General features: G+C 46.3%; 1 protein-coding gene across 1 annotated transcript in view; it reads right to left on the bottom strand.

Annotated features, from left to right (window-relative positions):
• Window positions 1-3039: 3039 nt before the first annotated feature.
• MYBBP1A (MYB binding protein 1a) overlaps window positions 3040-22250 on the bottom strand; it is a 61740-nt gene continuing 42529 nt past the window's right edge. The window contains exons 24-27 of the mRNA XM_055002070.1: window positions 16231-16344; window positions 7493-7594; window positions 5132-5256; window positions 3040-3556 (exon numbers count right to left, since the gene is read on the bottom strand). Coding sequence (XP_054858045.1) covers window positions 3142-3556; window positions 5132-5256; window positions 7493-7594; window positions 16231-16344 — 756 coding nt within the window. The 3' untranslated portion in view covers window positions 3040-3141. The remainder of the gene's footprint in view (window positions 3557-5131; window positions 5257-7492; window positions 7595-16230; window positions 16345-22250) is intronic.

The following is a 22250-nucleotide window of genomic DNA, read 5'->3' on the forward strand; positions in this document are numbered from 1 at the left end:
TTTCACCGAGGGCAATTTAAAGCTTTAAAAAACTCCCCCCTTGTTCCACTGACCCAAAGTGACGTCATTGTGCGGTCCTGGGAGCGTGCGCACACTTTGCACGTGCGCATGTGGTACCGGGGCACCACCTCCCACCAAGAGTTGCCCCCTGTGCTGGCAACCCACTGAGTTCCACCACCTCTTTTCCCAGAAAAAAAGCCCTGGCGGTATATAAGCGCAGTTGTTATTATTAATGAGGATTCTATCATGTGAAAACTGCTATACATGGGAGTGTCTCCTTCTCTCTCTCATACAAAGACACAAAGCAAGCATTAAACCCCTTCCAGAGTTTCAGATTAAGCATATTCACATGGACAAGTGGATGGCACTTACCCTTTTGCTCCAAAGATCTCAAGGTGGCATTGATAAATATGGGGCTGACCCGGACAAGTCTATCAACTACAGTGTATACTTGCTTTCCATGGATCAGTCAGGAATACCAGTTTCATAAGCAGGTGCATTTCGCAATTATATACCAGAGGAAATGCTGATTCTTGGCCCGAGACCCAAGAAAGGGAGTACACCACAGAGCACAAAATGGTGAGCTAGATAAACAGTCTTAGTATAAGGCCGCTTCACAAATAAGATAAACTGGCACGGCATCAGGAAACATTATACCTGGTGGTTGGCCAAACTGAACTAACCAGACGGTTGAAACGTTCTCAATACCAAGAGTTCCTTAGGAGAAAGCCCCTGAGAAACGGAGATTGGAGCTGTTGGTGTTAACCATTTTCGATCACTCTTTTGCTCGGATACCTAATCCTCTTCATATATTCCTGAAGAAGATGCAAAATGGCCAGGGAGGTCCATACGAGACCTGTCAAAAAGCCTCTGGCCCAAGCCCCAAGGGAGACGAAAATGGAGCGTCACCATGGCATCGCGTCTCAAGGGGGGGGGGGGAGACAGCTTGAGTCACCAGTTGTGTGCTTAGGCAGCCCTTCAGCACCAAACTGAGATTGGCATCTCCCAACTAAAAACTCAACAGCTATTGTGAATGTTCTCTGATGGAGGTTTTCACCGCACGCACACCACAGATGAACAGCTGTTTCCTTAAAGGCGCACACGGGGTATGTGTGTGTTTGTGCTCTGACTGTATCATTAAAGAATAATTAAACAGCGGATTTGAAAAGAGGAGGAAGAAAGGGGGAGAAAGTTTGTGAAGAGCTAATGGCCTTCCTGCGCTCTTTACCTCCTACGCCGCCATCAACATCCAATCTTATCCCCCACACAGAAACGGGACAAGAAAGCCTGAAGGACAAAGAGGAGGTGGGGAAGGAAAGATTTTTTTTAAAGCAAATTATACTGCCATTGCATTATGCAACAGCAGGGAGCGAGGGAACACAGCCCCCCACGTGGCTCAGTTCGTGTGCGACCACAGCCACACAGGCTGGACATTGTCCTCACATTTAAACAGCTAATTTTCTACAGCATTCTCCACAATCTTGTGCAAGTATGAACAGGTTCAATGGCTGAGAAGTTCCCTAGATTAAAACGTAGTGCGTCAGGGACTCACACTCACCAACCCACTCAATGACCCCCATCCACCATTTGCAGACAAACTCAGTAGCGGTGGGAAAGCTGCTGCAAACTACAATATGCACAAGGCGCGAGTAGGGGGTGACCAGCCAGGAACCTAGAATCCTAGTGGGCTAGCCAATCTGGGAAGGTGTCATCATGACTAATGGCTATGTAGAACATGAGGCATGGATCCACTCTCCCTTCTTCCATACGATGTGGCATGCATGGCTCTCCCCATTTTATCCTCACAACAACCCTGTAAGGAGGCTAGGCTGAGAGAGTGTGACTAACCAAAGGCCCACCCAGGACATTATGGCTGAGTGTGGGTTTGAGTCTTCGTCTTCCCAGCCCATATTCCTTTAGGAACTTCCACCATCTGTACATTTCACTATCTTCTAGCCAAACTTGGTGGCCATGAACGATATTTTAACTCAGAAACACCCACATTTGATATCCCAAGGACTTCCAGGGCTCTCTGGAAAGTCACTGGCCTACGTGGCCTGTTTGTTTGGTCTTCCGGTATCAAAGCTCCTGAAAGAAAAAGAAACTTAAGAGAAATTGAACATCCTAAATTATTTAGTTATTAAATTACAGAGAAGAAATCCTTTCCTAATTACATTGGCATTTCATGTTGAGGCAAATACCTGATTATGGAAGTTGCAGCAACACGAAAAAGATACAAGCAACTTCCTTTTTTTCCAGCTTTTGCCTTTGCCTACAAGGAGCTCAGGGTGGCAATACACGGCTTCCCTTTCCACCATTTCCCCCTCTCAACTGCCCTGTGAGGTATGTGTGTGTGAGAGAGAGACAGCGAGAGAGAGAGAGAGCCCCCAAGATGGAGGGTAAATTGTTTCAGCAAATCTAGCTGTTCTGTTTATTTTAATTTTGCATGTTTTTTTTAGTTCTGGAAGTTTTTTTAAAATGAGTGTTTTAATTTGTAATCTGTGCATTTTAACCTGTATTTTAATCTTCGTAACTGGACTGGTAAATTTTGTGTCCTTGTCACCTGGAAGCTGCGCTGTTAAGCCACCTTGAATCTGTGGTCAGGTGGGATAAAAATGTTTTAGATAAATCAAACAAGAAAAGATCACCCAGTTTGTTTCACGGCTGAGAGAGGTTTTGAAGCATAGATCTCCCCAATCCTGTTAAAGAATTTACAAACCACAGAAAAACATGCAATTTTTTCTTTAGAACAATTTGCTTCGTTTGGCGCCATCTCAGAAGATGTATTCCCACCTGTGGTGAAGGAGAAAGGCGGGATGCCTTTTCTAAAATGGCGCCTGTTGTTGGCAGTATTGCTAAGCAACATATGGAAAACAGCCACCTAGTTTGAGAAACCTGCTTCCCGATATAATTGGGGGACCCAATCATAGATAATCAAAATGCTTTTTAATTGGCTGATGTTAACTGACTGACTGAATACGGCATCCCAGTTATCATTTGCGAGGGAGGTGTTGAACCAAAACTTAGACAATCTGGGTGTACGCTATTAACAACGCAGATAGTTTATTAAAATAATACAAGGGTGCAAAATGTTAACTCTCTATACATTTATAAAAGCCACCCCCACCCCAGAGTTGTGAATCAGTTCCCATCTACACGAGCTGGCTTTCTGCCTTTTTTCTCTCTTTTCTTTTTCTTCTTCAAATTGACAGGCTTTGAATCAGTCTCTTTGGCACTGCCTGGTGGCAATTTCAACTTCTTGGCCGGAGAGCCCTGCTGCTCGAGAGCTTGAATCTGACTTTCTCCTCCTCCTCCTCTCTTTCTTTTGTTCTTTCTCTTCCTCTTCCTCTTCCGGGCAGGAACAGCCTCTGCACCGTCCGCAACGGCCTCCTTGCTGCCGCTCTCAGCACCGTTCTCCTGGCGCTGGTTGGGAGGAACCTTTTTGCGATTGCTGCGTTTCTTCGAAGCTGGCAGGAAACCTTTTTTCTTCCGCTTCACGGGTTCTGCTTCGCTCGGGTTCTTTGGCTGGTCTGGCACCTTCTCCTTTGCTGGCCGGCTGTAAGCCAAGAATGGAAATGTACATACGGTCTTTGTCGACAAAGCAACTGGACTGAGCCGAAGGGCTTTGCTTGAGGGACTTTGAGCTAGTAAAAGATCTTAAAGGAAAACAGATATTCAAGGGCAGAGAAAAGCTGCTTCCTTGTAAGGCTCACTCTCATACAGAGACAACGGCTGCTTCCGCACACGTTGGATAATCCACTTTCAATACACTTTAGTGAACATTTATAACTGATTTTCCATGTGTGGAACAAAAAATCCACTTCTAAAGGATAACTAAAGTGCATTATTCAACGTGTGTGGAAACGGCCCATGGCTGATTCCGCACACGTTGGATAATGTACTTCCAATCCTCTTTAGAGATCATTTGGAACTGAATTTTTCAAATGTGAAACAAAAACTCCACTTCCAAACAATAGCTAAAGTGCACTGAAAGTGCATTATCCAACGTGTGCGGAATCAGCCAACTACTAGATGTTCTGAGGCAAATGGGAGGTAAAAATGGCTCTCCTCGCCACCTTCAGTTAAACTCCCCACTATGGGAGAAAACAGGAGTTGTAGAGTGTTACTCAATGAGAAGTCAGAAAAGAAACCATAGCAAGAGCTGGGCCTTCTATGATTCTCAAGGGGGAGTAATCCTTTGTGTAAAGTGCCATCAAGTCACAACTGACTTATGGTGACCCCTACTGGGGCTTTCAAGGCAAATGAGAAGCAGAGGTGGTTTGCCATTGCCTTCCTCTGCAGAGTCTTCCTCAGCGGTCTCTCATCCAAGTGCTGACTCTGCTTAGCTTCTCTGATCTGAAGAGATTGGGCTATACCATGCCACTTTCCCCTCCCAGAGTAATCCTAGGTTTGCAGAAAATAAATATACAAAGTTGCCCCCAAACTGTGTTTATGTTCAACCCTTCCAAAAAGTAGATAGTGGTGCCCGCACATGCACAGACATCACATAAAAGGAACACATGAAAGTGTGGGGCGGGGGAGTGCTATAGGAAGGGAGGGGGAACTGGCTAACTGGGTATATTGCGAAGAGGGGAGGGAACTGGGGGGGGGAGGTTTGGAGCATTTGGGAGGGAGGAAGAAGCCAGGCAGTTAAGTCAGAAGGAAAGCACGAGGCTGAGTCGGCTGGTAAGAGGAAACTTAAGGGAATGAATGGGTTGAGGAGGGGAAGGGGGGAACCAGGCAATTACTCAGACAAAAGGGGCAGAAGTGGGTGTCCAGCAGGGGGTGGGATTTCCTCTTGTTTCTCCTACAGCCACTGCAAAAGAAGCATACAGAACTCACTGCCTACATGGGGCTGGTGGCCAGGGGCTTAGATGGCTTTTAAAAGAGGAATCACACAGATTCATAGACGAGGAGGGGTCCAGCAACAGCTATTGGCTACAGATTAAAATAATGTTAAGGTGTAAAAATGTCAAATGCTCTCCAGAATGGAACAGCTTGCCCAAAGTCCTTCTGCTCAATCACTCCATCAAGCCCCTTTACAAAGAGCAGATGAGATCCCAGAAGGCGCAGTTTGGGACTTGGGGAGATCTGGATTGAAGTACCAAAGAGGCAGATCAAAAGCACTCACGAGAAGCCCAGGAGCATCATGACGTTCCAGTAGATATTTCCAAGTCGTGTGGATTTCCCAAATCCCTCGTGCTGACTCAGTGCTTGCAGCACACCACGCAAGTCCGTCAGATCCACATTCAGCTTCTAGGAAAGGGCCATAAAAGCAGAGCAATTGGCATTCGGCAACCCATGGAAGACCAAATTCTGAATGACAAGTTCATCATACAAAGAAAGAAACGGTGCAGATCTGATTACTGTGGCTCAGTTCTACATACTATTTTGGCTCAGTGAAGTCAATATTTGGGTTTTTTCCCCTCTGTTATATTGATATGACAAAACTCTCTTTTCAGTGGGCATCTGCTCCAGACTGCAGAGTGCGCTCAAAAGAAAGATTCACTACTCCAAAAACAGAAAGGAAGAATCGCCTCTTGAGGTGACACTTGTGTACATTACTATAACAAAAAACTAAAAATCAAAGCCCGACTGGGGCTGACATTAATATTCCTCAAAAAGAGTCCAGTAGCGCCTTTAAGACTAACCAACTTTATTGTAGCATTTATTATATGCTACAATAAAGTTAGTTAGTCTTAAAGGTGCTACTGGACTCTTTTTGATTTTGCTACTACAGACTAACACGGCTAACTTCTCTACTAATATTCCTGCCCCTCCAGTCCTGCCTATCAGCAAACACAGAATACTGTAAATTTTCTTTTTTGCACAGCCAGAATTGGGATACTGTACACTGCTGTTCCTCTTTCATGTTGTTGCTGTACTTCTTATCAGATTCACTGACAGAAAGAGAACATGAATGACTGCTCCACTGATTGAATCAAACAAAAAGTGCCATTCATAGTCCTCTCTCTCACACCCCAACTCCAGCCCCGTGCAATGTCCCTAAGTAGGTGGATTAGGCCCACAAGTACGCCTCTCTGCCTCCAAATGCCTGCATTCATCTGTAGACAGTGCTGTGCACACACAAAGACTAATCTTAAGAACCAGGTTTGATTCCCCACTCCTCCACTTGAAGCCAGCTGAGTGACCTTGGGTCAGTCACAGCTCTCTCAGCCCCACCCACCTCACAGGGTGTTTGGTGTGGGGATAATTACAACATACTTTGTAAACCACTCTGAGTGGGCATTAAACTGCCCTGAAGGGCAGTATATAAATCAAATGTTTTTATTAGTAGTAGTAGTAGTAGTAGTAGTAGTAGTAGTAGTAGTAGTAGAAGAAGAAGAAGAAGAAGAAAAAGTAGTAGTAAAGAAAAAGTAGAAGTAGAAGAAGTAGAAGAAGAATTACATAGGCAGCTTATGCACAGTTAGAATCCTATTTCACAGCATGTGCAAAATGACACAAGGCACAGTGCAGTGGTTAGAATGCTGGACTACAACAGGAGAAAACTTTGAATGCACCCTGAACTCCTTGGAAGAAGGGCAAGACAAAAAATGAGAGAGAAAAGCACACCTTTACGATGCTCTGAGACTTTACTGAATGAGAAAATGCCAGGAAAGGCTTGCAGATCCAATCTCACCCCCCTCTACAAACATTCTGCCTAGGAATATTTGCACAGGGTTCTCATATGAACAGAGTTACTCTATTTACCTGAAAGGAAGACTAGGTTTCCCCCCACCCCTCAGGTGCCGTCAAGAAAAAGAGAGCTCTTCTTTGATCAGGGAAAAGACATCAGATAAATATTTGATTATTTGGAAGCCCCTTGTAGACTTTTTGCAAGAAACAGAAAGAGATGAATTAATGATTTGTGCTTTCAAAGATTAGGGAGCAGAATGCTTAGATGGGGAAAAGTAATGGTTTATGGTAACTTTATAGAGTTAGTATATAAAATGTAATATTGTTCTACTTTTTCAAATCACTATGTATTCCTATTTATATAGTTTTTTTTCCTTTCCCCACCTCTTTTTTGTTTTTCTCTTCTTCTTTTCTTTTTTAGAAATACGTCTTTTTTCTTCTTTTTCTGTATGTTTTTATAATGAACACTAAAATTTTAATAAAACTTTCTCTTTTTCTATTCTTTTTTCTCCTTACTTGCTTTTTCCCCCTCTGCCCTTTTTATTGGGCTTTTATTCTTAATAATAAAACAATAAAGTATTTTTTTAAAAATTAAATAAAACTTTAAATTTGCATATAAAAAAACTTTTGCGTATAACCCTTTTCTGTCTTACTTTCAGGGTCATCTTGCTTTCAGTCCAAAGCAGCCTGCATTAAGTGGCCCGCGCAGGCTCCTTTTATCAAGAGAGACTTCTGGACTACAAAAACCACCTGGAATTGCCTTGCGATGAAAGAGCACCTACACAAGAACTGTATGAGAGCTGCATAAAGTGCAAAAGATAAAGGTAAAGAACCAGACAGGAAGTGATACAGGTACCTGCTGAGTCACAGTTTTCAAGAGAAAGTTCAAGAGCTCCAGGCACTTCAAGACCTTCTCCTGGTCTACTTTGACCTTGAACTCATTCACCATCTTCAACGTCTGCAAAAGGAAAGCAAATATCAAGTGAAAGAAAATTCGCCTCCTCTACAGGATGGTTCCCAAATTTTATCAAAGCGAGCCTCCCAAGTTTAGGAAAGCCATGTTCCACAATCAGTAAGCTCCACAATCAGTAAGGCTCCAAACAGAGAAACCAACCTCCTTTTCAAACAATAATGGAGAAGGGATTTTTTTTTGAGCGCACAGAAACCAACACACAGTAGGGATTTCTGCCTTGTCTTCTCCCTGATCTACAACCTCCAAGAAACTTTAACTACTGACCCTGTTTCTCACATCACAGAAAGGGGTCTCTCTTGCAGCCCACCAATGTGCTCTGACATTACTGGGTTACAGGCTGGTTCACACATAGAGATCCACTGCTTATTGATTTGTACGGGTGAATCAAAGCCCCATGCAACATTAAAGACCACATTCCCTGATCTCAGTGCAAAACACTTTTTGCGTTTATTTTATACCTCCAGGTGAATGCTGAGCTGCACAAACAGGAATTGCACCAGTGCCACTCTTACTGGACCATGCCACTTCAGACTGCGGGCAGGAGATGGAGGCGACAGGTTCCACCCTCCACTGCATTCTCCACTGGGAGGTTATGGGTAAGCCTTCTTCCCTGTTTTCTTTTAAACGATTTGTGTGGGTTTGTTTCACTGCACCTTGCAGAATTAAGGGAGTATGTCTTCTGCTGTGATGTTTTATTCTGTCGTTCTTGCCTCTTTAGATTATTGATTTGCCAGAGGTTGCTTTCCCCAATCCCAGCAGCGCTCTCTGGCACAGTGCTACTAGGAATGGAACCTCCACGTACAGAGGCAATGTATCTCTGAACGTGAATTGCTGGAGATCTGATCGCTTCCTGAACGATACAGGATGCTGCACAGATCTTTAGCGTGATCCAGCAAAGCGCTTGCAATTTTAGAGGGAGGTGAAGAAAAAAGCAGGAAAGGTTCGAGCTACTCCACTGCAGAAGGACTCAGTATCTCAGCCCCTCCTTAAAATCTGCTCTGCTACTGGCCATTGTTTTCTCTTTTCTGCAAGTTCATTGCCTGCTGCTGGACCAGGGGATGCCCCCCAATGCAGGGATGTTGCAATTACTGACGGGTTCGACATCCATCACAGCGTCCATCCATCCATCCATCACACACGTCACATCTTTCCTCCTGATCAGAAGCGTCTGCCATTCACCCTTCTTGGAACTCGCTTCTGGCAAAGTTATCTGAACAGTAGAGTTATTTTCCAGGAAAAAGAGGGGGAAGGAAATGAAGCAGGGGGGGCAGGGAAACAGCTATGGCATTGCCACTCCAACTTCTCCCGAGCCAAGGAACCAACCGTATCATCTCCAGCTGGGTCATGGCCACATTTAAATAGCAGGATTGTTCTCTGAGGAATCAACTCTGCTGAAGACAGAGCAGCCCTCTATTTCCTGGATCTACTGCCTAAGGATACAATAACACCATCCTAATCCCAGAAAATCTGCAACAATAAGGACACATTCCATAAATTACTGGGCTGTGAACCCCTCCGGCCCACCCCAGCCCACTTCACAGGGCTGAAATATTAAGGAATTCACAAAAAATTAATTTGCACAGCTTTGCATCTGAAGGACAAATGCACACACGCTCCCATGTCTTTGTGTTTAGACGGTTGGGCTTTAGTTAAGGTGGAAGAGGGATGAATGTGAACACCACATCATACCTCGAGCTGTTCTGGGGAAAACCTGCTTTCTAGCCTTCCCACTCGGAAACTAAATAATGACTAATGATCTTTGTGGAGTTGCAATAATTGGAGAAGGATGGACTGAAGCATTATACACCCACTCCCTTCACCAATACGTGTGCACCCTTGCTCTCTCTCTCTCTCTCTCACACACACACACACACACACACACACACAAACACAGTCAATGAAGGACAGACCACCAGAAATAACACTGCAGACATTCTATACAATTACTCTGGAATTGGTTGCATTAAAACAATCGACACAGAAAGAACCCCCTCTGCCGGGACAGACTAGCCCAACATCCTATCTCCCACAGTGGCCAGCCACAGGCTTTGGGGAAGCTCATTAACAGCTCTCCCCAGTTGCTCATCTCCACCATCTCATACACAGAGGTATACTCTCACTGTCCAAGGAGGTTCTGTTTCTAACAATCACGGCTAAGAACATCATCAACAGGATCAGACCAATGGTCCATCTAGTCTGCATTCTGTTTCACACACTCTGAAAGCCTGATGCTTTCAGAAACGCCCACAAGCAAGATATGAATTCAACACCCCTTTCTTTATCCACCTCTGGTACACTACCACTGAACATGGAGGTTCCCCAACTAGGTATTGTGATAAGAAGCGTCGATGGACCTATCCACTTTATGAACAAGCCTGTTTCAAGCCGTGTAAATCAAATTCCACACACCAATAATTATGTTGTGTGAAGTACTTCTTTATCCACCTTGAATCTACTGCTAAGTTATTTGGGGTAGCAATGCCCTCAAACTGAAGAACCTAAATCCTCAGCAGGTTTGTGCTACTGATAAGCTTGGCATTCCTAGCCTGTCCCCCGTGCATCAGTAAAAACAGGAGGCTCTCTTCTCCCAGAGATGCTACCTCATATATAACTAAAGATCAGCCTGTCTCCCAGGTGACTGGTCAACGTCCAAGAGGAACCTCAGCCAAGCTGCATTCCTTCTGGGCGCCTCCCTACATCCCAAAAGAACAGCCACGTAAATTCACAAGGGAATCCCCCTGCCAGATGTCAGCATCTGGCTCAGCTGTCCAGCCACCCTGTACTGCCTAGTGCCTCCAGGTACGCTTCTGTGTTGCCGCGGAAACACCTTTGCTGAGCAATGCATGGTACCCAATACCCTTCCCATCACTGGGCTGGTATGTTTTCTTGGAATGTTGCAGTAAATCCATAAGCCTGGGATTATTTTTTGACAAACGCTGTTATTTATAAGACAGCATCATCCCCCCTGATTGCCAGAGGAAATCTGATCTAATAAAATATGTATGCTTTCATCTGTTAAAATTCCAGGTAAGTCTTGGGTCTGGCAACGATAAGATGCCTGCCCCAGGATCAGACTATATGTGAACACCTGCCTCCCTCACTGTTGGTATACTCACATTCAAATATCCATGCATACAGCTGCATGCAAACATACTTTCACATCCAGGGTAACTTGCATCTTTGTTTACAGACATCTGACCCAAAGAAATCATCTTCCTAAGATTTAAAACTGGATCCCAACCAGCAGGGACTTGCAACAATTACAGGGTTTTTCCAACCTCCAGGGGGCCAAACAGAAGGAATAGGAGAGAGGCTGGCGAGTCGGTTCCTTCACGAATAGCAACACACAATCCACTGCAAAAGTATCCTTGGAAACAAACAGAGAGCTAAAAATTCGTGGCTAGCTTTTGCAGAAAACGCATCAAATGCTCAAAGAGCTCAGACGTCAACTTAATAATAGTTACAAAAACTCTGCCAGGTGGGTATTATTATTATCCTCAGTATAATACTGAAAATTTAAATACATATTTGTAGTAGTAGCAGTAATAGTGACAGTCGAATTGAGGAAAAAGACTGAAAAGAGAATGAAATATCAAGATCTGAAGTTCAGCGTCTCTAGGAGAAACATACAATGGCTATTCCAAAAGTGACAGGACTGCTAGGTGCAATTCCAAAGGGACTAACTAAACACCTAGGCGATATCAGCGTAGAGGAGATAATAACAACTGGCCGGTTGCAAACATCCACACTATGCCATTTCCTAAGGCGATACCTGACAGACTCCTAGATTCTTGGCTAAAATCCAAGTCAGTGAGGGACCAAACATCTGATCGACTATGGAGAACAGAGATAATAATAATAATATATCTACGGATACTACTTGCACAATACCATAATGTGAAAACCGTAATGTGAAACCAGGGCCCGGCGGGATTTATTATCTTTCCGCCGGGCCTGTAAGACAGAGATGTTCCGCCAGGCGGAGGCTAGGTTGGGCCCCCCACTGGCCACACTAAAGATCGGTCCACCACCCTACATATGAGCCAGGGCTTGAAAAACAGTATTTTATTGTCACCATCTGAAGAGAAGCTGTATTGTATAAAATTGTTTTAATGTTCTGTATACTGTTTTATCTGTTTTTAACTGTCATTTATGTCAATTGAAATGTTGTACTCCGCCCTGAGCCCACCTGGCGGGGAGGGCGGACTAAAAATCTAATCTAATAAATAAGTACGATTATTATTCTTAACAAGAACTGAAAACTATCCTTAATAATACTAGATTCTATCCACTCCGTTAAGCTTCCTCCATCGCAAAGCTCCTAGAACTGGAAAGAAGACTCCACACTTCATTGAGCAAAGTGGTGGGATACAACTCTCCGGAGCTGAGCCCGAGAAGACAGAGGCTTACCTAAAGCAATGTGAACCTAGGCTGGTCAACAGCCAGGCACCCCACCACCATGGCTGCAGCCAGATGCAGAGCTGAGCCCACCCCTGCCAGCTTCCAATTGCCATCAGAAAGCAGCTAGGCACCTCCTTCATCACACCCTCCAGCGAACCTCCTTCTTCCCAGCTGACAGGCCAGAAGGAAAACTGGCAGCAGCTAGGCACCCCTCCATGATGCCTGGATGCAGCCCTTGCTGAGAATCTCCTCCTCGCGCAGCATTTTCTATTATATTTCAACAGGTATTTGCAAGAACCCTTTAAAAAAGGGGCTCTCTTTGGCTGAAAAGTGGGATGAAAATGCCGTCAATGTTTTCTCCCTGGTCGTGCCTCTCAGTTCCACTTCTTCAGGCTTCCAAATTCACGCCACTGGTGATCCGTTTTTATAAGAAAACTAGAGACAGATTGAAACGGACACGCCCTCAAGCGTTCTGGTTTAGCAAAAGCAAAACAGCAGAAGCACCCAACTTCTGCAACCTCCGACCCCAACTATTTAAGGAAAGAACAGGGCAGTAAGAGTGAGATTGTATTTGGAAGGAGGCAGCACCTTGAGCTCAACAGCCACTACGGCAGGAGGAGGTGCAAGACTGTGCACTAATGGATTCCTGGCTATGCTGTGATTTCCAGTGAAATAAAGTCCGTAATATCTGTAAATAGTATCTGTAATATCTGTTCCACCGTGGATATTTGATTTATCCTGCTTTTCAACAGCAACCTAGCTTCTACAGACTCCTATGAATTAAAATTCCAAGTGGCAAGTAAATTTCTCAAGCGTAAGAGGACCCAGGCATGGAGAAGGAATGTCTGGCTTCTTCCTGCCCTCCCCTCGGTGCTCTTGATAGAATCCAAAGCCACCTCCTTGCTTTACAGCAGCCTGGTCTTCTCTTCTGCAGCTTCTCTAGCTTCGCATGTCCACTGATCTATCAAGGTCAGTATTGTCTACGCTGATCGGCACCAGCATCCCAGGGTCTCTGGTCAAGGTCTTTCAAATCACCTCCTGCCTGGTCCTTTTATTTGGAGATGTCAGGAATTGAACCTGGAACCTTTTGCATGCAAAGCAGGTGCTCTACCACTGAGCCACAGCCCCTACCCACATCCTTCCTGGAACATACTCGCTGTTGGCTTCTTTTCAAACCTCTAAAGTTCTGAACTGCTCAGAAGCATGACCGTTTCCTGTTTCTGTTAACTGTTTTCCAAGCTGCGTGCACATCTAGATGAGCTGCCCAGATGCCGTTCAGGTTGTCTGCTATTCTGAGCAGGGCTGAGGGCTTGTAAGACATCTGACCCCTTTGGTGGCATCTCTGCACATTTTAATAAAACTCGGATACAAACAAGGTCAGGTGCCCTTATGTAAGTGCACAGAGCAGCGCGCAGTGCCCTACGGCGAGCTGGAGATGCTATTTCAGGGAGCTGTCAGAGTCTCTCAACTGATCTCTCCCACTCCCTTGACTTCTCACAGCACAAGGCACACGTGCAATGCTTAAAACGGGTCACCAGACTGACGCAATGCATCTGCTCCTGCAGCCATGCACCCAGGGCCACTTGTATACACACTCGGAAGCATATCGGTTTGTCATAATGACTTATATACCGGGGGGGGGGGGGGGCTCACTGAAAACTAGCAATGCTGAATACATTCTGCATTGAGAGGGGGGCTAAAAACACAAAGCATCGCCCCATTTTCCAGTGGTAAGCGTAGAACCTGGGCCGCCGTTAAAGGGATTCTCACTTGCTGACTGCCAGTTAGCAGTCCTTGTAAGCTGCACACCCCGGCTCTGTTGCTACAGAATGCGATGCACGATAGCCTGCCTCTCCTTCGTTCTCAGGGCTGGTTTATGCTTAATACCAGAGGAGCAAACTAGCTTCCCTGGGAGACCGGGTATGTGCTCTGTGTCTCAACTGAACTGTGCTTGCCAACCATGCAATAAGCTGCCTGTGCTAAGGTTGCATGCTGGCAATTTGTAGCCCATGCCGGTGTGCTAATTAAGCCTGTGCGGATGATCTGCTTGGGTGGCAGCGGCGTCGCAACAAGAACGAGCCGCTCCAGAGTTGCACAGGGAAGCTATTTTTGCCTCGCCAGCATCATTTTAAAATCAAACTTGCTTGTAAGAAATGGGAAATACCTTCATTTTTAGAAATGTGTACACTGATTTTCTTCCCAGTGGCAGCTCACAACATAACTCTCCTCCTCCCATCCTGTTTTATCCACACCACCACAGTCCTGTGGGTTAGGTTAAGCTGAGAGGTGACCAGACCAAGGACATCTAGCAAGTGCCCGTGTCAAAGGGGCCACTCTAGAGCCTAGTCCAATTCTGTAACCACTACACAATGCTACCCCACCCCCACCCCCAAATTCAGGGCTTATCCAACAGCCTCCCTAGGGAAGGACTATCAATTGGGATCTGTAGAGGAAGAATCGATCCAGAATAAATGCACCTGACGAAGAGAGCTGTGGTTCTCGAAAGCTTATGCTACAATAAAGTTGGTTAGTCTAAAAGGTGCTACTGGACTTTTTGCTATAGAACAGGGGTGGCCAAACTGCAGCTCGGGAGCCACATGTGGCTCTTCTGGACATACTATGCGGCTCCTGGAGGTCTCTGAGTATTGCCGTGGCCATACATTTTATTTTAGTCTAGTTTATTTCCCTCCCTCCCTTTCCTCCCTTCTTTCCATGTCTTTCCCTTTCCTTCTTTCTTTCCATGTCTTTCCCGCCCTTTTCCTTTTTCCCTTCCTTCCTTCTTTCTTAACACGTCTTTCCCTCCCTTTTCCTTCCTTCCTTCCCTTTCATATTTTCAATAAAAATGTTGGGGTTGCCAGGTTTGACTCAGAAAATATCTGGGCACTTTGAGGGTGAAGCCTAGCAAGGATGTGATGTCACTTCCAAGTCAAAGGTCAGGTGATGGCTCTTCCCAAGCTCCATCCCTTCCAATGATGTCACTTCCAGCATACTGCACCAATACCCCACCCCTTTCTGTGATGTCACTTTCAGGATACTCCCCCAAACCCACCTCCTCATCTGAAGTCACTTCAATGCATCATGTGGCTCTCAAACATCTGACATTTATTCTATGTGGCTCTTACATTAAGCAAATTTGGCCACCCCTGCTATAGAGGAAGAACATCTCCTGTTGCACCTGTGATGCAATCCTTCCACTAAACTTCAAATTCCCATGGCAAGAAAAATCTCTCCACTGGTTTCTCTCCATGCTGTGACAATACAACATTTACAGGGGCTCATCTAGCCCTGGGCTACCACCATCTTAACAATGGAAGAGAATTTTCATGGATTTATTTGCTGCTTTCATTTCCCATTCAGGATCTTAAGACCAGCTCCTCCTAGGCAGGAGTTCTGCCACTCCTTTCTGTAGCCAGGCTGCCAGCCGGCCCAAACAGACAAGATCCCATCCCCTTCCGCATGGCTTATGAACGGCCACCTCTGGGTTGGACTCTTCTCCTCCCCCAAAGCATCTATTCAAGAACGTATACGGCTCCCCTTGGCCCCAGCCAGGATCTGTTTGGAGCCTTGCACTGCCCCAGATAGAAGGGAAGTGGTTTGGGAGGTACTTCCCCCTTGGCTGGAAGGTTCCATCAGCCAGTGCGAGAAGCAGACCCCAACACAGCCGGGGCTCTCAAGAGCATGGCAAGAGACTCAGATTAGCAACGGGGACCCAACTAAGAGCGGGTAACGCAGGCAGCAACCTGGCTGAAGAGAGATCCGGACTGCGGTCATCACAACACACGGGGGTCTGGAAAGAGTAATCAGAGCTATGAGACCAGATCCCTTCCAGAGTACACACAGCCACAGACCTGTGTTGGAGAGACGCAAGAAGGGGAGGAATGCATGGTGTGCCTTGGAAGGGGAGGTTCACTGCACTGTTGCCTTCTAAAACAGGACATAAGGGGGGGCCTGGCGCAAGAGACAAGGGGAGACAGGCCCTCTCGGCCCATTTTAATTCAAGCACCAGCTAGGAAGTTTCTGGCCTCCGTCCCCAGTTCTAAGCCTTCCAGGGTGGTTTGACAGGTCACTGGTGGAAACAGAACAGCAAACCAGACAGAGCTCTGGTGTGATCCAGTAGGGCGCTTCTCACACTTCCACAAAGCTTGAACACAGGAGAACTCTCAGTGGGGAAAGATGTCTGGATTAGAAAATCTGATTTTAATTGAACTGGAACATCTCACCTCGGTGACTTGATCGGTGCTCTCTCTGATCAGCTCCTCCCACTCCCGTTCCGTAATTGAAAGTCTGAACTGCCGGGTCTGCAGGGCTTTCTGGAGAAGCAGGCAGGCCTGTGCCTGGAACAGAAAAAGCCGCTGAAGTACTTTAGGGATCACACAAAAAGGAGCCAAGAAATTAACACATTAATTCAATATTTCAGAAGGATAAAAGGGAGAAGAAGAGTACCATGTATCCTGTTTTAAGAGAGAGAAATTGTATAGAAGTTAGAGTGTTGGACTAGGGTGACTTGAGTTCAAATCTGCTTGTAATTCTTAAAACAACCCTGAGCAAGTCAGTACGATTATTCCCACGTTGTAAACAGGGAGGATGATAGGGCTTGCGTAAGACAGCTGAGTGAGTTGTAATTAAGAGCATGGACTTCTCAGTCTGAAACCCACTTTGTTAGCTGTTTCACGGCACCAGCTCTCCACCCAAATGCGGTCCTGGGCAGAGGCGGAGCATCAACAGTACGCGGCAGCGCCCAAGCATTATTAAATTTAGTATGTGCTGCCGATCGTGAGTTGCCGCACCAAACTGTGCCATTTTTGTTCATTTCTAGGAGTAGGGCAGCTGTCCAGAGGCAGCGTGAGTGCTCCCAGACTGTCCTCTGCACCCAGTGACAGGACAGCAAAACTTCCCTCCAAACTGAAGGCTCAGACCCACCTGCTGTCCTGGGGCTCTCAGCAGATGCCGCATACAGCTCTGGCAGGTTCCACAGGGAGCCAGGCTACTCAAGGGGAACCCAGGGCTGGACAAGTAGCCTTGGTCTTGCCCACAGGCAATACAGGGGCCCCAGCGGGAAAGAGGGGGCCAAGGAAGAATACGGCCCACTCGGCTATATAGCCAGAAGGAGGTAGGGTCTCCTCCCTCCACTGAAGTTCCCAGGTGGAACCAATCCGCAGTGAGGAACCAGGGGCAGGCCCTGCTGTTAAAAGGTGACTGGACAGCCAAGGAGGAGAAGGGAAGCCAGGCAGCCGCTGAAAGCTAAGATGTGCCGGTCAAGGGGAGGAAAAAAGGGGACCCCTGGGGGCCATGAAGCCCCCCCCCAAACAGAGCATCTGCCCCCGCTGCGGCTGTCCCCCTTAAGGGAGCAGGACACTAGCAGGCACCAATGAACCCGAAGAGGCCCCTGGCTCTTCCCACAGAAATATCAGGCAGAGATAAATGGATCTCACATCAAAGTAAAAGCCAAGGGGCGTATGTTAGTCCAGTGATCCTACCTCTGTCTTGTTCTGCATTCAGCATCCCACCTTGAACCTCAAGACTGTCTCCCATATTGACAAGCCAAGTAGACTCAAGCCCCTCCTTCTATGGAAACTATACCACCCCACACCTTTTGAACCGCATCACAGCCAAACGTTTTCTGACGTACCACCAATTACCGTACACCCATGGTCCAGTTTGACCTCCGTCTAGCAAAAGTGTTTTGTAGGAAGTACTCTTGGAGAGTTGTGTGCCCTGGAAGCAAATCTACCAGAAGTCCTGATATTAAACCCAAGCGTTAAGAGTGCCAACCGTCATGGGCACGGGGGAAGCCTATTGCACGTTCTCAAGAACATAAACCATATTATCTTCACATTCTACGCTGGACTGATAGACTCTATGTGAAATCAGCTGGGGGGAAAAGACACACACCCATGGCCGAGGGAGAAAGAAAGCCGTAGACAAGCTGCAAGAGCGGGAATCTTTAAATGCTTGAGAGAAAAAAGATGATAAAGATCTCCCTCCCACAACAGACACTTACATTCTCTGTCCACAAAGTTGCTTATGATGGGTTCTCCTTGAAGTCAATTAAGGAGAGGGGGGGGCACAAACAACAAAGAACAAACAATTCTTACTGACTCAGCATCTCTCTATAACAACAACAACAACATTCGACTTGCATACCGTCCTTCGGGACAATTTAATGCCAACTCAGAGCGGTTTACAAACTATGACATGATTATCCCCACAAAAAAAAAACACCCTGTGAGGTAGGTGGGGCTGAGAGAGCTCTGAGAGAGCTGTAACGGACCCAAGGTCACCCAGCTGGCTTCAAGCGGAGGAAGGGGGAATCAAACCCGGTTCTCCACATTAGAGTCCTGCCGCTCTTAACCACTACACCAAACTGGGCCTATACATAGCCTGCAGGGAAGGGAGGAGGTTTCTAACTTGGCCTTTCCCCTGATGTGCTACCTTTCAGCATGCAGGGAATGATTCTGTATGGCACGCCGAGTAGAAGGCTAGGCTAGATCTTTTATGAACAGAAGAACAGCTCTGGTAGCTCAGATGATTAAGAATTAAATTTAGGGTGGCATTCTGTTTTCTAAAGGGACTAACAAGATACCTCCAGAGGGCTCTAGCCCCCAGCAACTGGTATTCAGAGATATACTGCCCCAGAGAGTGACGGAGCGCATCTGCCGTAAGGTCACACAGTGAAATTCCATGGCAGAGTTGGGATTCAAACTGGAGCCCGCCAGATACTGGTCTGGCACTCTAACCACTACATCACTCTGGCTGTCTAAGCAAAACTTTTGCAAACTGGACATTTATTTATGTTATTTATAGTCTCCCACAAGGAAGGTAATGCAGTGTAAGTCCATACAATCAACAGACTAGGACATCGAAGAAGCAATGTAGTAAGGTTAGGACTGTCCTCCTGTCATACTGTAAGAGAAGTGTGTTGAAGCTGGTGGTGGCGGCTACTGAAGAAGGTAGCCCCCGCAGCTAGGATTCCCAGGTGCCTGCCGGTGGTAGGCAAACTCACAGGGATTTGCCTCCTTGTCCGTCGATTGCCCAGCGATCGGCGGGAGGGGGCAAGCTCCCAGATGTTACCTGCTACCAGCAGGCACCTCAGGACCACACGCTGTCCACGCACTCCCAACCAGTGCAGCGACATAACTTCTGGAAGTGACATCGTCGCGCCACCCAAGGGAGCGTTCTTGCACTTTGTTTGGGGCTGATTTGGGCCCCAAGTGGAGCACAGGAGCGCTCGTGTGGCTGGCGTGGTGCTGTCACTTCCATCATGCCAGCTCTGGGGCATGCGCATAAGAGGAGCTTGTGAAGTGCACAAGTTAAGTGCGAGGGACTCCACCCTCCCGACGGGAGGTGCCTGGCAACCCTACCCACAGCTCTTAAGAGAGTTGGGAGAGAAGTGAGGGATCCCCACAGAGAAGGCTGAGTTTTCCTCAGACGAACAATTCCCCCCTTAAGCTCTGGGTGTTGTGCCTCGCTGGCTGACTAGTTATAACAAATACAAGAGACAGAGTAGCCCAAGAGACACGAGAGAATTACAGAAGTTACACAAACATGTGCAGATCTGATTAATCTGGATGTGGAATTTAACATTTATCTGGCACATATTTCAGTTAAGAGATTTTTTTTTTGCTCTACGTATATTTCACCATTACATAATCTCCTTAATTTCATTCACCCAGCATTTCCCTCTTAAATCCATAATGATTTTTCATGTCCCTTCAGAACACAGTTGCAGGGAGCTTGGTTATAGATTTTACAAATGAATGCAGTAAAAATCAGCTTAAAACTCAGTTTTATGTCCACCTACATCAAACTCTATTATGCACTAATATAAACACATAGCAACAGCTCGCCCAGCTCAGACCGAGGGTTCCGCACAGCGGCTAACCAGATGATTCTAGGAAGCACACAAGCAAGGGTACACTGCATCTGAACATGGAGATCCCATTCCTATCACAGCTAGCACCTATCAATAGTCACCTATCAACACGGCTAACTCCTCTGGATCTATATCAATAGTCTTATACAGGGCTTCTTTTCACCAGGAACACGGTGGAACGGAGTTCCGGCAACTCTTGAAAATGGTCACATGGACAGTGGCCCCGCCCCCTGATCTCCAGACAGAGGGGAGTTTAGATTGCCCTCTGTGCCGCGGCGTGGAGGGCAATCTAAACTCCCCTCCGTCTGGAGATCAGGGGGCGAGGCCACTGGCCACGTGACCATTTTCACCAAGGGTGACTTAAACTTTTAAAAACTCCCCCCTTGTTCCAGCTGACCCAAAGTGATGTCATTGCGTGGTCCTGAGTTCCACCACCTCTTTTCCCAGAAAAAAAGCCCTGGTCTTATGATCTATGGAAGTCTTGTCCCCTGTTAAAAACTGGCAGCAGCTCTCCAGGGTTTTGGTTAGACATCTCTTACATCATCTGCTACCTGATCCTTTACCTGAAGATACTGGCCACTGCCGGGGCCTTCTGCATGCCAAACAGATTCTCTACCACGAAGCCACGGCCCCTTCCTGAGCTGTGACCAGATCTCTTTCTAAGTCATCAATGGCACTGGGAAACAGTGCTTGAGTGTTAACTCCTTCCTCTTTATGAGGCATTCTTGATTTAAACAGTCCTTCCCACCTTGAAGACTTCCAAGAGGGAAACTTTCCAGACACCCATAAGCTCTGTGCTTACTTGTGCATGTGTTCTGCACCGTCAAGTTGCTTCTAACTTACAGTGACCCAGTGAATTAATGACCTCCAAAACGTCCTATTTTGCTCAGGTCTTGCAAGTTGCAAACTGAAGACCGTGGCTTCCTTTATTGAGCCTAGCCATCTCATGTCGGGTTTTCTTCCTTCCTTACTGCCTTCAACTTTTCCTAGGACAACTGTCTTTTCCAGTGAGTCTTGTCTTCTCATAATGTGACCAAAGTACAAAGTCATTTTAGCTTCTAGGGAGAATTCAGGCTTGATTTGATCTAGAACCCATTTAGACCTAAATAGCTACTAATACAATAAATGCATACAAACCTATAATGTTCGTTTCTTTTATATGCTGGGAGTGGTAGAGATTTGAAGACCAGTGAAAAGACATTTGAGCTGAGCTGGAAATCTATTCCAACAGCAAGCCTTGTTACCTTGTGGTTTATAGAGCCTGACACCCACAAACCTTACAATTAATCTGTCCACCTTCTGGACAGATTAATTGTATATTTATATACAATTTTATATAGCTGGCCGGCACAGAAGCCAATTAAAGGCTGTGCTAACCACTGATGATACAGGGGTCTCTCAGATGGATGGAAACACGCAAAAAAAAAGAGAGAGAGAGAGAGAGAGGAATTAGCAGAACTTTACCTTATACTGCTTTGCACAAAGAGCGTCTGATTCCGCACAGGTTGGCTAACGCACTTTCAATGCACTTTATCAATCGTTTGAGGTGGATTTTTTGTTCTGCACATGACAAAATCCGTTCCAAATGATCTATAAAGAAGATTGGAAGTGCATTATCCAACCTGTGCGGAATCAGCGGCATTTGTAGCGGTGATGGAGCCTGGACCCCGGGCTGGAAGGCCGAGTTGTGTTTCACTGTTACCGTGATACAGAAGGAGCAGTGAATCTCGCCTCCGCTGCAAACTCACTAAGGGAGCAATCCTAAGCAGGTCTACTCAGAAGTATGTCCCATGTTATTCAATGGGGCTTACTCCCTGGAAAGTGTCCTTAAGAAAGCCACCTAAACGGCCTTATATAAGCCTCTTGCAGAAGCTCAAACCCCCCCCACCCAGGGGAATAAAAACACAGAACTATCTTACAGCTTTGTCGTAAGGATTGCCCAAGTAGTACATGGAGTGCTCGGCCCATCAGAACAGTAAAATAAATGTTAAGTGTTATTAATTATGATTAGCAGTAGATTAGTTGCAAAACATAGCTGACAGGTAATAAAAAGGGGCAAACGGCACCAGCATTCTCTCTTTCTTCGCAATCATTTTAAGTTAACTGGTGCCACGTTCAGTTTTTTTACACACCTGTTAACAAGACGCAAGAAGGCGGAGGGGCTGGGATCGTACATTGCAGGCTAAATCTCCGCACGCGGCATACTTAAGAGCCACTTAAGGCTTCACATTTTATCACTCCTTTGACAAGCGAGAAACACTGTGTTATACACTCGCACACAACACACACACACACACTCCTCCAGTCTGCAATCTTGCATGCTCTTCGGCACCACCACCGCTTAAAAACAAGCACCTTCCTGCAGCG

This window comes from Eublepharis macularius, chromosome 17 (genome assembly GCF_028583425.1).
Source record: "Eublepharis macularius isolate TG4126 chromosome 17, MPM_Emac_v1.0, whole genome shotgun sequence".
In the NCBI taxonomy this organism is placed as follows: Eukaryota; Metazoa; Chordata; class Lepidosauria; order Squamata; family Eublepharidae; genus Eublepharis; species Eublepharis macularius.